Consider the following 15,385-nt stretch of genomic DNA (forward strand, 5'->3'; position numbering starts at 1 on the left):
AAATCCCACATCAACCAATGAAGAGGGGGCGATGTGCCTTATATGTGCACACCCGCATTCATCTAGCACGAGGCCTTTTGGGAGCTCACTGGCTTCGGAGTCGTAGGAACTCCGAAGTTGAGGGAGTTGGGGGCTAGAGCAATCCCAGGATGGGTGACCCACTAGGAAGTTGCTCGTGAATTCCCAGAAACAAAACCGTGAGGGCCAGAGAGGGGGGCCCAAAACGGACAATATCGTGCTACGGCGGAGCCGATTCCGGGATGTGACAATTTGGTATCAGAGCCACTCTGCCGTGTGGTGCGAGTGTGCCGACGAGGACGTCGGGCCCTTAAGGGGGGTGGATTGTAAGATCCCACATCAACCAATAGAGAGGGGGGGATGTGCCTTATATGTGCACACCCGCATTCATCTAGCACGAGGCCTTTTGGGAGCTCACTGGCTTCGGAGTCGTAGGAACTCCGAAGTTGAGGGAGTTGGGGGCTAGAGCAATCCCAGGATGGGTGACCCACTGGGAAGTTGCTCGTGAGTTCCCAGAAACAAAACCGTGAGGGCCAGAGAGGGGGCCCCAAAGCGGACAATATCGTGCTATGGCGGAGCCGATTTCGGGATGTGACAAACAAGGCCTTTATTCAGAAAAGATGTGATTGAAAAATATCAACAAATGTGTCTTTTCATGTTGCAACCATAAGCCAAGAAGTGCAATGTTTCATTTATTATGAAACAATGCAACTTAGGCCAAGAAGTGCAGTGTTTCAATTTCTATGAAACAATCAAACTTTTCATATATGAAACAATGCAACTTAAGGCAAGAAGTGCAATGAAACAATGCAACTTTTCATATATGAAACAATGCAACTTATCACATAAAGTATTATTATTTTACAAACAAAATAAATAATATTTTATTTTTCCTCGGCTAAGAACATGACTATTCCCAGTGGATACATACCAATTCATAAAATTCATGTACTTAAAGTCACAAGTCCCAAAATTTTAATTTTCATTAAATTATTAAAAAATTAAATATAAATATTATAATTTTCTAACATTATATTAGATGTATTATAAAGAGTTATTCTATGTTAAGGGATCTCTTAGCTTAATAATATTCCATACATTTGTCCTAGGGTTTCTCCCACAATGTAGTTCAACAACTGGAACCGTCTATGTTTTAAATTATTCTTCAAAGGTCATCCTTAGAAAAAAACTATCCAAATAGGAAATTGTTTGGTCATCTACACAAAAGACACATTCATTAGATAAACTTGGAACTAGCTAATCAAATAATTAAACAATTTCCAATTTAGTTGATTTTTTTGGATAATCCTTGAAAGAGAACGTTATAATTGAATTGTTCCGATCATTGGATTACAACCCAAAAGTAAGATGTATTTATTTATCTTAAATATGGAGATCCTTACTAGGTAAAGCCTTTTGCCATTTGCCCATATGATATATGTTCTCATAGTTACTAACAAACTAATATATATGAGTGATGTTATTGCACCTACGAAGGTCATCAAATCCATAAAAGTGTTCGGGTCCTCCAAATGGTGAGGGAGGGTGAGGAAATAGGTTAAGAGTCTTAAAAACCTAGGGTTTTCCTTAATAGCCGCATGTACTATAGAAGGGGGTTCTTCCACCCATTAAGTAGTGATAATTGTTGTCTTTTATAGTTAATAACATATTTAGGGTTGGAATAGTGGTACTTTGTAGTTCAATTTTTTTTTTAATTTTAAATTTAAATTTAAATTTTTTAATCGGGGAAGGGTGGTCATTTTATCAGGAAGGCTATTATGGTGAAATGTTCAAATAGTCCAAATAGGCCCTAATTTAATAAGTATTTTCAAAACACAACTATTTCAATTTAAAAAGGCAAATATGTAAAACAATATTATATTACAATATAAATAATAATAAAAAATTCCGTGTCCACATAAAAAACATATTTTATTTTAAGATAAAATAAACAAAAAAAGTTAAAAACTACTATATAAATAAAACTAATAACATTATAAATCTTAAAATAGTAAAACAAAAGGCTTATTTTCATATTTTTTTTGAGTTTATTGTCCAAATTTGAATTTCCACATTTACACCTCATGTTCGTATGTGTACGCAGTGATTGTTTTTTTTTTCTTGTCTTGTTTTTGTTTTGTGTACAAAGTTTTAGTATTCTTTTAAGCTATACTTAGCTAAGTTTATCACATTAAGCAATAAGTTATTTGGTGAAAATAAGGAGAAGGAGATTGGTAAAATGCTATTTGGTAAATTTTTCAGACTAGATATTTAGTATGTTTATGTTATTTTTATACAAGCGAGGGAAGATGAATCAAATACATAACCTAACGTGCATGGGTAAATACTCTTAATCACTTGAGTTGCAAGCTGCAATCCTATTGTATATTATGTAAACAAAATATTGTTAGTGAGATAATATAATCTCCACTGCGTACTTATCTCTTAACTTAAGAGCATTCACCTCCGCACTCGAGGTCCTAAGTTTAATTCCACCATTCTGAATATTGCTTTTATAAAAAAAAATAAAAACAAAAAAATTATTTAGTAGGATAATTTTATAATTTTAAATTACAGTAATAAGAAGGTAAAATAAGATTTTTGTATCCGTTAAAATTCATAGTTTCTTTGTATTTTTGTATAAGATAAAAATGAAAAGAAATGCAATATAATATGATAGGTCTGAAACATTTAAAAAATAAATAAACATAAATAAAAAAAAAATACAAAAGACACATATCGTAAAATGAGTCATCTCAATAACAATATAGCACAAGAATAACAAAGCTTAAAAAAGAAAAAGAAGTCCATATAAAATTGACCAGATCCCTTAATTTTTGTATTTGATAAGACCAGATCCCTTAATTAAAAAAGTGCCAATAAATTAAGAGGCTGGAATCTTCATTAATCGACAGTGATGGATGTATCATTGGTTTTGATCTCTCAGTTCATCTCACGTACGCAGAAAGAAAGCCATAAAGCTAGAGAGACAAGCAGATAATAGTCCCCATAATTAAGCCTTGAGGAGAGAGAGAGAGAGAGAGAGAGAGAGAGTGGTTTTCTTAAACTCCTCCATTACAGAAACAAAGGAAAAAGATAACTGAGAGTTAAAAGAATGATTGATAATAAAAGAAGAAGAAGAAGAAGAAGATTAAAAGGTGATTTTAAAGAAAAAAAGTAGAGAGAGAGTGTAAATTCAGACAAACAGACAGGCAGAGAGAGAGAGAGAGTCACATGGCATGTGAGCAATCCCTGTGTCCACTCCCTCCACTTGATAAATACCCTTCTTACCTTCCTCATTCCGACTTTTGACTCTCTCTCTCTCTCTCTCTCTCTCTCTCTCTCTCTCTCTATCTAAACCAGCAGGTATAGCTTCTGAGCTCTCTCTAATGGCAGACCTCAGAACATAAAACCAAAACCATTTCTCTTAGCACCTCAAAACTGCACTTACAAAATGAAACTCCACAAAGCTATTTCACAGCACCACACTCACTTCTCCTTCCCCTTCCTTCTCCTTCTTCTTCACTTACTCTTTCTCCAAGCCTTCTCTGCATCACGCCCAGCATCCTCATCTTCTTCGTCTTCTGCTTACAGAGACACCCAGAAGCTCCTCAACTTCAAATACTCTCTTCCAAGCCCAACCCTTCTCCCCAACTGGCTCCCCAACCAAAACCCATGTGCCTTTAATGGTATTTCCTGCAAGCAAACCGGGGTTTCCTCCATAGACCTCAGCGGCACCGCCTTAAACACCAATCTCACCCTTGTCTCCACTTTCTTGATGACACTTGATTCTCTTGAATTTCTCACTCTAAAATCAACTTCTCTCTCTGGCTCCATCTCTTTCCCTCCTAAATCCAAGTGCAGCCCTCTCCTCACCACCATAGATCTAGCTGAGAACTCCTTGTCAGGCCCAATATCTGATGTCTCCAGCTTGGGTGCTTGCTCTGCCTTGAAGTTTCTCAATCTCTCTTCAAACTCTCTTGATTTCTTCACCAAGGACTCTACTGGGTTCAGGCTCAGCCTCCAGGTTCTTGATCTTTCATACAACAAGATTTCCGGCCCAAACGTGGTCCCTTTGATATTATCCAACGGTTGTGGTGACTTGCAGCAACTGGTTTTGAAAGGGAACAAGATATCAGGGGAGATGAGCAGTGTTTCTAGCTGCAAGAAATTGGAGCACTTAGACTTGTCCTCCAACAATTTCTCTGTTTCCGTTCCTTCTTTTGGTGATTGCTTGGCTTTGGACCACCTTGACATCTCTGGAAACAAGTTTTCAGGCGACATTGGGCGTGCTATATCTGCCTGCAGCCAGCTCACTTTCTTGAACCTCTCTGTCAACCACTTCTATGGTCAAGTTCCAGACATGCCCACAAAGAAGTTGAAGATTCTTTCACTTGCAGGAAATGGGTTTCAAGGTACATTTCCTATGAACTTATTGGATACTTGTGCAGAGCTTGTGGAGCTCGATCTTTCGTCCAATAGCCTTACCGGTACGGTTCCTGATGCTTTGACCTCTTGTACTTTGTTGGAGTCCTTGGACCTGTCCAGAAATAATTTATCTGGTGAATTGCCTATTGAGATTTTGATGAAGCTTAGCAACTTAAAGGCTGTGTCTCTTTCTTTGAACAATTTTTTTGGTCGTCTGCCTGATTCTCTGTCCAAGCTTGCAACTTTGGAGAGTTTGGATCTCAGTTCCAACAATTTGTCTGGGCCAATTCCTGTTGGGCTCTGTGGAGATCCCAGGAACAGCTGGAAGGAGTTGTACCTTCAGAACAATCTGTTCATTGGTACTATTCCTCCAACTCTGAGCAACTGTTCTCAGCTGGTTTCTCTTGATTTGAGCTTCAATTACCTCACGGGCACTATCCCTTCAAGCTTGGGGTCTCTGTCGAACCTTCGTGATTTGATCATTTGGTTGAATAAGCTTAGTGGGGAAATCCCACAAGAGCTAACGAACCTTGGGTCACTTGAGAATCTTATTCTAGACTTCAATGAGCTGACTGGGTCCCTTCCTGTTGGGCTAAGCAACTGCACCAGTTTGAATTGGATTTCATTGTCAAACAACAAGTTGAGCGGTGAGATTCCTGGGTGGATTGGGAAGCTTACAAAACTTGCAATACTCAAACTCAGTAACAACTCATTCTATGGAAACATTCCTCCGGAGCTCGGTGACTGTAAGAGCTTGATATGGTTGGATCTCAATACCAACTTCTTGAATGGTACAATCCCGCCTGCGCTTTTCAAACAGTCTGGCAACATTGCAGTGAATTTTATTGTTTCCAAAACGTACGCATATATCAAGAATGATGGTAGCAAAGAGTGCCATGGAGCAGGGAATTTGCTCGAGTTTGCGGGGATCAGAGACGAGCATCTGAACAGGATTTCGGCAAGAAATCCTTGCAACTTCACTAGAGTGTACAGAGGTATGATCCAACCAACGTTTAACCACAATGGGTCTATGATTTTTCTTGATCTTTCACATAATTTGTTATCCGGTAGCATTCCCAAAGAGATCGGGAAGATGTACTATCTCTATATTTTGAATTTGGGCCATAACAACATATCTGGTTCAATCCCAGAAGAGCTTGGAAAATTGAGAAGCGTTAACATTCTTGATCTCTCTAGCAATATTCTTGAGGGAACTATTCCACAGGCTCTGACTGGCCTTTCCTTGCTCATGGAGATTGATCTATCAAACAACCATTTATCTGGAATGATTCCAGAGTCGGGTCAATTTGAGACATTCCCTGCCTACAGATTCATCAACAATTCAGGCCTCTGTGGCTACCCTTTATCTCCATGTGGCGGAGCTTCTGGGCCAAATGCAAATGCGCATCAAAAGTCTCATCGACGACAAGCATCCCTGGTGGGCAGTGTGGCAATGGGATTGCTCTTCTCCCTTTTCTGCATCTTTGGTTTGCTTATTGTTGCCATCGAAACCAAGAAAAGGCGAAAAAAGAAGGATTCAGCCCTTGATGTTTATATCGACAGTCGTAACCAATCAGGCACTGTCAATGGCTGGAAGCTACCTGGCACTAAGGAAGCGTTAAGCATCAACCTTGCCACATTTGAGAAGCCCCTTCAAAAGCTCACTTTCGCAGACCTTCTTGAGGCCACCAATGGTTTCCATGACGACAGCCTTATAGGCTCTGGTGGTTTTGGTGATGTATACAAGGCCAAACTGAAAGATGGCAGCATTGTAGCCATCAAGAAATTGATACACATCAGTGGACAGGGTGATCGTGAATTCACTGCTGAAATGGAAACAATAGGGAAGATCAAACACCGAAACCTTGTTCCCCTCCTTGGATACTGCAAAGTAGGAGAAGAACGGCTTTTGGTTTATGAGTACATGAAGTATGGAAGTTTAGATGATGTTTTACATGAGCCAAAGAAAGCTGGCATCAAGCTGAACTGGGCTGCAAGGAGGAAAATTGCGATTGGGTCTGCGAGGGGACTGGCCTTTCTTCACCACAATTGCATCCCACACATCATTCATAGGGACATGAAATCGAGCAACGTGCTGCTCGATGAAAATTTGGAAGCCAGAGTCTCTGATTTTGGAATGGCAAGGCTTATGAGTGCAATGGACACCCATTTGAGCGTGAGCACTCTAGCAGGCACACCTGGTTATGTCCCTCCTGAATACTACCAGAGCTTCAGATGTTCTACGAAAGGTGATGTTTATAGTTATGGTGTAGTATTGCTTGAGTTGCTGACAGGAAAGCGTCCTACAGATTCAGCAGATTTTGGTGACAATAATCTTGTGGGTTGGGTAAAACAACATGCAAAATTGAAAATAAGTGATGTTTTTGATCCAGAGCTCATGAAAGAGGACGAGAGCGTTGAGATTGAGCTTTTACAGCATTTAAAGGTAGCTTGTGCTTGTTTGGAGGATAGGGCATGGCGGCGTCCCACAATGATTCAAGTCATGGCAATGTTCAAGGAAATCCAAACAGGGTCCGGGATTGACTCTCAATCAACCATAGCCACTGACGACGGAGGTTTTGGTGCAGTTGAAATGGTAGAGATGAGCATAAAAGAAGTCCCTGAAAGCAAGCAGTAGCCCAAAAAGCCAAGCCAATTTTCAAATGAATTCTTTGGAAGAAAGAAGAAACAAGGTGGAGATGATACTTTCAGCTCCCCCAATTTTTTTCCCTCTTCTTTACAGCTTCAAATGCTGTGAAGCTGCCTGTTTTGCTGTACCATTTAATGTATGTAATCTTGTTATTTATACATAGAAGGTTGTTTAACTTGTGATAAATGTGTATATAAACAGCTTCAGTTGTCATGCTGCTTAAATTTGGTTCTCAGTTTTTATTTTTTTCTTTTATAAGAGAGCATTTGGGTTCAGATCAAATCCTCCAAAAGAAGCTGTTGCATCTCTCTGACCTCATTGATGATGACTTAGTGGAGGGGGTTTTTTGGCCCTTTCCTCAGACTTCAGTCTACCTGATTTGTTTTAATTTTCTCTTTTATGGTACCCTCAACTTCTGCTCATTATCCTGATTATTGATATAGCATGGCAACCCATGTGCCCATAATTTAAAAGCAGAACCAAGGGCACCACCAAAACCTAACTGAGGTGTCTTCTAGCAAGTTTCTGTAATTTGCTGAAGGGTTATTCAAATTTCAAAATATAAAAAAATATAATATAAAAAAAAGGAAAGAAGAAATTTAAAAAAAAAAAAAAAAAATCAAACTAGACATGTAGCACATATTGAAGAAAACGAATCATATACACTGATTACTGCAAAGGACCTGTAGTTCAAGTGATTAAGAGCATTTATTCATGCACCCTTATATCTTAGGTTCGATTTCCTCTTTCCAATATCGCTTTCTATCAAATTATGATATATATGAATGCCAAAATGCTTGATTATATTTACATGGTATTGTTGGAACATTTCACTTAATTTTAAAGACATCTCTAACTCTGTTTGCAGAAGTTGTTTCACCATTCACATATTTGTGTCTGAACTCTGGACCATCTTCTAGTGAAATCCCAATCCCATTATTGCAAACTGTAAGCTCAAAATTGGCATGCTCTTAAGTGTCAACAACACTTGGATTCAACGTTTCCTTTCATTTTCCAAAACAAAATTTAATATAAACAATAAAAATTTGTCTCTTTTTCATCGACAGTGTGCAATGGTGCACCGCACGTGCTCTCGGTCGAGACAGAGAGAGAGAGAGAGACACAGAGAGAGAGAGAAGATTATAATTTCTCTTCCAGCTGGGAAAATGTGCGTCCCTATTTTAAGCATGAACAAAACCCCGACCCCTTAAGAAACAAATAAAATAATTGTTGGCTAGATGAACATTATCAACTTCTTGTGTGAGATCTTGACTTGGAACAGAGCCCAACGTCCCCACCACCCATGCCATGACTAAGATGTCATTTTATGTATTTATTTCTTTCCTAACTTGTGATAAGTTTGTAGATATATATAAAATGGGGACTTATAGATAATATATATTATTTTCACCCATTTTTCATGTCAAAAAACAAAAAAAAGTAAGGATTGTTATTATTCACGTGAATAGTGCAAGTTTTTGCAAAAGGTAAGTTGTGTTTTCACCTATTGCTATGTCAAAAGACAATTACTATTAACTTTATTTTTTATTTTTAATACTTAAACGATTAATTTGGATAAGATTTTCAATTGTCACGTGTCAATATCTATTATAAAATTCACATATCATATTTCGGATAAAATTTTTGGATAAGATTTTCGGTTGCCACATGTCCATATTTATCAAAAAATTCACATCTCAATTTTCGGATAAGATTTTCGAATAAGATTTTCGATTGCCAAGTGTCGATATTTATTATAAAATTCAAATCTTAAATTTCAAATAAGATTTTCGCCCTCTAAAATTGCGCCACGTGTCATCTCTAGTTTCTAAATTCCTCTATAAAACCACAACCTCAACTCAGACTTCTCACATATATCCTTTCTATCCTTTCATTTCTTAGATTTTAGAAAGCACATTCTACTCTCAATGTCTTACACGAGAAGGTTGTTGGAGAGGCAAGAGTGAGAAGATGAAGAAAGAATGCGCAAATGAGCTGAAGAAAAAAGGGAGTGGAAAGAAGATGATGATCAAGTTGCCATGGCAATGACTATGCTCCATCAATCAAGCCAAGGTCACCGTGGTTCACAAGTCGGCTGTGGCCCGAACATGGACAGATGTAGGCATTCTCGGGGTAAGAATCTCTTGGAAGATTACTTTTCCCAAATTCATTGTACTCTAGTTTTGATTTTCAAGGGTAGTTGGGCAATTCTGGAAGCCGTTGCATTCTAGCATTCGATACTTGGGTTGGGCATGCTTTTTTTGGAGTTGTGGGATCTCAACCTTAAAGTGCTTGGTCAATCCCCAATGTTCAACGATGTGTTGAGAGGTCAAGTCCCTTAGATCACGTATGAAATCAACAATACCGTCTACTCGAGTAGGTACTACTTAGCAGATGGAATTTACCCAAGGTGGACGACATTCGTCAAAACAATTCCGCATCCCCAATCGTGAGAAGGAAAAATACCTTGCTATCTATCAAGAGGGTTATAAGAATGATGTGGAAAGGTGTTTTGGTATCCTCCAAGCTCGGTGGGCAATCATTAAGGTGGCTGCTTGTTTGTTTGATGAAGATGTGCTTTGGAGCATTATGATGACGTGCATCATCCCCCATAAACATGATTGTGGAGGATGAGTATGATCATGATGAACCAGAGATGTTCGAACCTGATCCCATGTGACAAGAATTTAGAACGGCCCGTGGGAGAAAATGAACAACCATCGGAGCACGAACAGTGATTAGGGATGGTCGTTACAACAACGGTACGATTGACCGTTATACGGAAATGCAATATTCTTATATTCACAAAAGACATCAAGTTGACTTGATAGAGCACTTATGGGCACTGAGAGACAATCACTGTCAATGAAGTTAAGTTTAGTGCTTTGTTTTAAACCATGCTTTGTTTGTGTTTTGTTTTGAATTATGCTTTCTTTGTGTTTTGTAATGAATTATGCTTTGTTTTGATGTATGCAATGTTTTAAATAAATAGTTATATTATTGAATGCTTTCTTTATTCAATTAAAAAAAAAGCAATACAACTAATTAAGAAATACAACTAATTCAATAAAAGACAAGCATTACAACTAATTAAATAAAAGACAAGCAATACAACTAATTAATAAATGTCAACTCTATCAATACAACCTAATGGTTTTCATCATTTATCCACTCCGTGTTGCTAGGTCTATCGTCACGGAAAAGCCTTCTTCTCATAACATCCATTCATTCTAGCTTTCAAAATGACTTTGTTTATGGGGACGATGGCTCGTATCCATGACCATGGTTTCCCGATCCTTCTTGTCCATGTCTTATTTGTGTGCATACTCCATTTCTTTGGAAAATGCTTCATCTCTTGTCTTGTTAGCCGCATCTCTTTTCATGTCTCTCTCAATTCTCATTGTTCCGTTGATAGCAATTTGCTCAAAAAAATTTGTACAATCATTGGTCGAATTACTCCCTCTCTTGACCTTCGCCGCCTTCCTCCCAAGAGGCCTCGGCTCCCTTTGGATTTATGAGTCTTGATTCATCGAGGACTCTAACTGCGAATCCGATGCCGGTGAATCGTGGAACGGCGTCTCATTCAACACAATGGTCGGACTCATGAGAATAATTTTGAATCTCGAATAATTTTTCACAACCTCCCAACATTGATGATTGTTGAAAGATTTTTTGCCTTGACCAATGGAACCAAACTATATTTGTGCTTGCATAATCTATAATAATAAAAAATTCAAAATATAAGAAAATATCAAAAAATATGACATTAAAATTAATAAAACGACAATTACAAATAATTTACCTCGTTGCCAAGATTTTTGCCACTTTGAAAGTTGTCCCTTACTTTTGCCAAAGCATCTCTCCATTTCCCTAACTCTTTATTGAAAATTTTCCACCTACTAGCCAATGTCATTTCCGTATGAGCCGAACCCGATCTCTCAAAAAATTTGGCATGAATTTTTCTCCACATATGAGAGAACTTCATCTCATTGCTTGTGATAGGGCAATGACCAACTTGGACCCACTCACACAACAAAACATCTTCCATGGTTGTCTACGACCCTCCGACTTCGATGGAAGAAGCCATTTGTATTTTTACACAAATGAAATTTAGTAGTAGAAAATTTGGTGTGGAAAGTGAATAATATTGGAAGGAGAAGAATTTGTATGAAAATTTGGTGTGGAAAGAATATTGGTAGGTGTTTATAGAAAAAAAATTCAGAATTTTTTGGTATTTTTTTTAAAAAAATTTTGATTTTTTTTTTCAACTCTTTTTACACAAAAATTGATAGCCATTAGATTAGAGGAGAAATATTGGATTGGACGCCCCAGGAAGCACCACATAGCTTCTATCTTGTTAGGGGAAAGCAGGGCTGACACCAGGCTGGTGTCATTGCACGCAAGTTCAAATTTTTTTTTACTGTTGGCACGTGAAATACACTCGCCAACGGTAAAAAGAATTCAAACCCGTGCGTTGACGCTAGCCTAGTGTGAGCGATGACGTCAACAGCCTTGGTGCAGGAGCACGGGCTTTATTTGTTTTTGGGCTTGCCCGGGTTGGTGGCCCCTACCTGTTGCCCAGGCTGTTGAAACGTGCTGGAAGCACATTGTAGGTATTTCTTTATAAAGCAGTTTTGTGACCTATTGGTAACGATTTTGGTTGTCAGAAAGAGCTTCCAACCCAATTGAAAGCAGTCTTAAAACCCCTAAATCATTTTTTTGATAGGTTTTTATTCGAACACAAGACCCCATGTGCACTGGTAATTGCTCTTAACCACTTTAACTACAAGCCTCTTACTATTTAATTATAATTAAATAAATACTTAAACACATTTTATTTGATAAAAATACTGAAATGATCATGATAATAATCAGATGTCTAATTAATTTATCAACTAATAATAGCATATAGGGTAGTTTAAAAGCTTTTGAGCACCCTTTTCCTCAGAGCATCTCCAAGGGATAGGGCAAAAGAGTAGGCAAGGCTAATTTGCCTTGCCACATAAGCATTTTCATGCTTCAAGGGAACATGTAATGAGCAGGCAAAATATACATATTCTCTCAATTAAGGCAGTGTTGCCTACTTCAAAAGCATTAGGCAAATTGGATCCCACATGTTTTTAATTTTTAGTTGGTAGTAACTTTTTTCCACCATCCCACATGTTTTTAATCATAAAATAATGATTGGTACAATTGTATTGCCTAGTCCATTAGAGTGACTATTTTTTTTTTCATGAGGCAAATGAGTAGGCAACATGTCACTTAAGTAATTAAAGTACATATTTGTCTATTTCACTTGCCTTATCCATTGGAGATGCTCTTACAAGCCGGTTTATGAGCAAGTTCTACACATGCACTCTTAATAATTGACATTAGAGCCTGGTTTTACCACGCAATGGGGCATAACTTGACAGAAGGGGTGATCTATAGGCTAGATTAAGATGAAAGGTAATATAGCATAATATCGAGTCATTGAATACTAGTAGATGAGTGAAGCCAACTCAAAGGAGGGAAACGACTATAAGTTATAGCATGCCTTTGAATCTCAACACTAACCTTGGCCTAATCTACTCAGCTCCTTAGCTCTCTCTCTCTCTCTCTCTCTCTCTCTCTCTCTCTCTCTCTCTCTCTCTCTCTCTCTCTAAAGGGGGTGAGATTTTATGTTTGAGTGTGTTTGGCCAATAGGGAAGAGGCATATATTTATAAGTAATTACCCTAGTGTCTTTCCCATCAAGAAACATTCGAGTAAACTTCGTTGCATTAGATAGGTTGTTTCAATCCATATGTAATTAGGAATCCTCAAGGCTCCTGTGTTTCAATTTAAATGCACTTAGAACAAGAGCTACAAACATGTTAGAGTTGTATATCTTGATCAATGCAAACTCTTGAGTCCACATGTGATTAGAAGACCACAATTGTGGTTAAGACAAGATGTTTTCTTACAATCTCCCACTTGGTCAAATAATCACAAAAGAAGAATTGCATTGTCCACTTTAAGGCCTTGTGAAATATAGCCAAACAAAATTCATACTAAGCCTCTGTCAGTGATAAAAAACAGTAAGGAACTATCAAGACTTATTGAACATACAATCATCAAAGTCTTTATAATCACACTTAAAGTTTTCTAATACTACATGAAGCTTCGATCAAGACTAAAACCATAGAATAATCATGACTAAACTAAAAGTGCTTAACATAAGTCACGTTTATTCAGTTGTCCCTACAAATGACTACAAAGGTCTCAATTTGAACAAGCAAAGATACAAACTATGTCACGAATACAATTCCAATGCAACTATCTTTAATGCTAGCAATGCTTCTTATATGTATTCAACTAACAAGTAATTACAAATAACTAATAAAATTTAAAGTGAATAAAATGAATTCTATTAAACCTCAAATCTAAAAATCGTTCATTGAAACTACCACTAGTTAATCAAAACTGAAAACTAACAAAACAAGTTAAATCTACCAAAATAAAACTAACTCCCACTGTTTTAGCCACTCATATAAGCTATTAATCCCATACTAATGACACGTTTATGAAATACACCATTTGGAAGCCCCTTAGTGAGAACGTATTATAACATATGTGCTAATATGATCCAAAACATCGTAGCCATTATTGATCTTTTCTTTAACTGTGAAGAATTTAACTTTTAGAATTCCTGAAAACTTTGTCCTCTTATTCCCTTTTGCCAAAAGAACTATTGCACTGTTGTCATTCCAAAGTTGTATAAGTCTATATATTTACTCAACTACATTCCAGCTAGTTATAAAATTCTTTAACCACATAGCTTGAGAAGTAGCTTCAAAACAAGCTAGGAATTCAGCCAACATAGTTGATGCAACTGTGAGAGGTTTTTTAATACTTCTCCACGAAACAGCTGCTCCTGCAAATTGAAACACATAGCCAAATGTTGATTTCAGATCATCTTTACATCCTACAAAGTTTGCGTCTGCAAACCCCTCTAATTCCAATACATCACTTCTTCAAAAAATCAACTTGTAATTCTTTGTTCTCTATAGACATCTCAAAACCCTTTTACCTGTCATCCAGTGAGCATGTCTAGGATTTGATTGAAATCTGCACTCATTTATAGGAAATGCTATATCAGGCATGGTGCAAACATTTGCATACATTAAATTTCCGACCAATGAAGCATAAGGCTTTTCAACCATCTCAAGCCTCTCTTGATCAGTTTTGTGCTTGATCTCTACTCAACTTATCTCCCTTAGAAATAGGCATATATGTTCCTACATAATCTTGCATATTGAACCTTTTAAGTATCTTCTCTATATAAATTTTCTTTGAGAGTCCTATCAAACCCTTGTCTTTATTCCCGCTTATTTCAATTCCCAAAACATATGAAGCTTCTCCCCGATCAGTCATATCCAAGTGTTTGGCCAGAAAAGCTTTGCAATCATGCAACATTGATTAGTTGGTGCAAACTAACAAAATGTCATCTATATAAAGCACCAAAATAATAAAGTGACTCCCACTCATCTTCATATAAATGCATTCATCCATGACATTCTCTGTAAAACCATAGACTATAACAACTTCAGTTTAGATGCTCGTTTGAGACTATAGATTGATTTACAAAGTTTGCAAACTAGATTTTCTCCCTTCTCCTGAATGAAACCTTCTGGTTGTTGCATGTAAATCTCTTCTTCTAATTTTTCGTTCAAGAATGCAGTCTTAATATCCATGTGATGTAAGTGTAAATTAAAATGAGCCACAAGTGACATGATCACTCTAAAAAAGTATTTGGTTGAAACAGGTATAGGTTTCATGATAATCAATCCTTTCTTGTTGTGTGAACCTCTTGGCAACTAATCTTGCCTTATATCTATTTGTGCAAATATTTTCACGGGAGAATATTCGCTTCTAAATCCTTCAACCTTCGATCTTCCTTCTCTCTCTTCCTCGATTCCTGTAAAAAAGATTGGAGTAAATAGACCACACCCGGGGGGTGTTGGCCAAAGGCCCTTCGATGCCTAAGTTAGTTCGAGTGTTTGTAGAAAAACAATAGCTAAGCAAAGGGTACGGAGTTGTATGTAGGGTGTAAACCGGGTGGCCGGAGCAGTGTGTGGTGGCCGGAGCCGTGTGGAGAAAATATGGAGAGTGGAGAGGGAGAGAGAGTTTTGGGTATTTTTCTCAGGTATAAGGAGTAGGTTTAGATGTACCTTGAATGATAAATGAGGTCGTCTATTTATAGGAGCCTCGGGGCTAGGGTTTCGTAGGGATCGAGTCGGACTTGATAATATTCGAATTAAATATATTAT

General features: G+C 37.6%; 1 protein-coding gene across 1 annotated transcript; it reads left to right on the forward strand.

Moving 5' to 3' along the window:
• LOC18772488 (systemin receptor SR160) lies at positions 3,093–7,391 on the forward strand. The gene has a single exon (XM_007208320.2). The coding sequence runs from the start codon at positions 3,473–3,475 to the stop codon at positions 7,082–7,084; it is 3,612 nt and encodes a 1,203-aa protein (XP_007208382.2). The 5' UTR covers positions 3,093–3,472; the 3' UTR covers positions 7,085–7,391.

This window comes from Prunus persica, chromosome G6, assembly GCF_000346465.2.
Source record: "Prunus persica cultivar Lovell chromosome G6, Prunus_persica_NCBIv2, whole genome shotgun sequence".
NCBI lineage: Eukaryota > Viridiplantae > Streptophyta > Magnoliopsida > Rosales > Rosaceae > Prunus > Prunus persica.

Bases quoted from the DNA above. Each gene is read 5' to 3' on its own strand.
- LOC18772488 (XM_007208320.2), top strand. From the start codon at position 3,473: ATGAAACTCCACAAAGCTATTTCACAGCACCACACTCACTTCTCCTTC.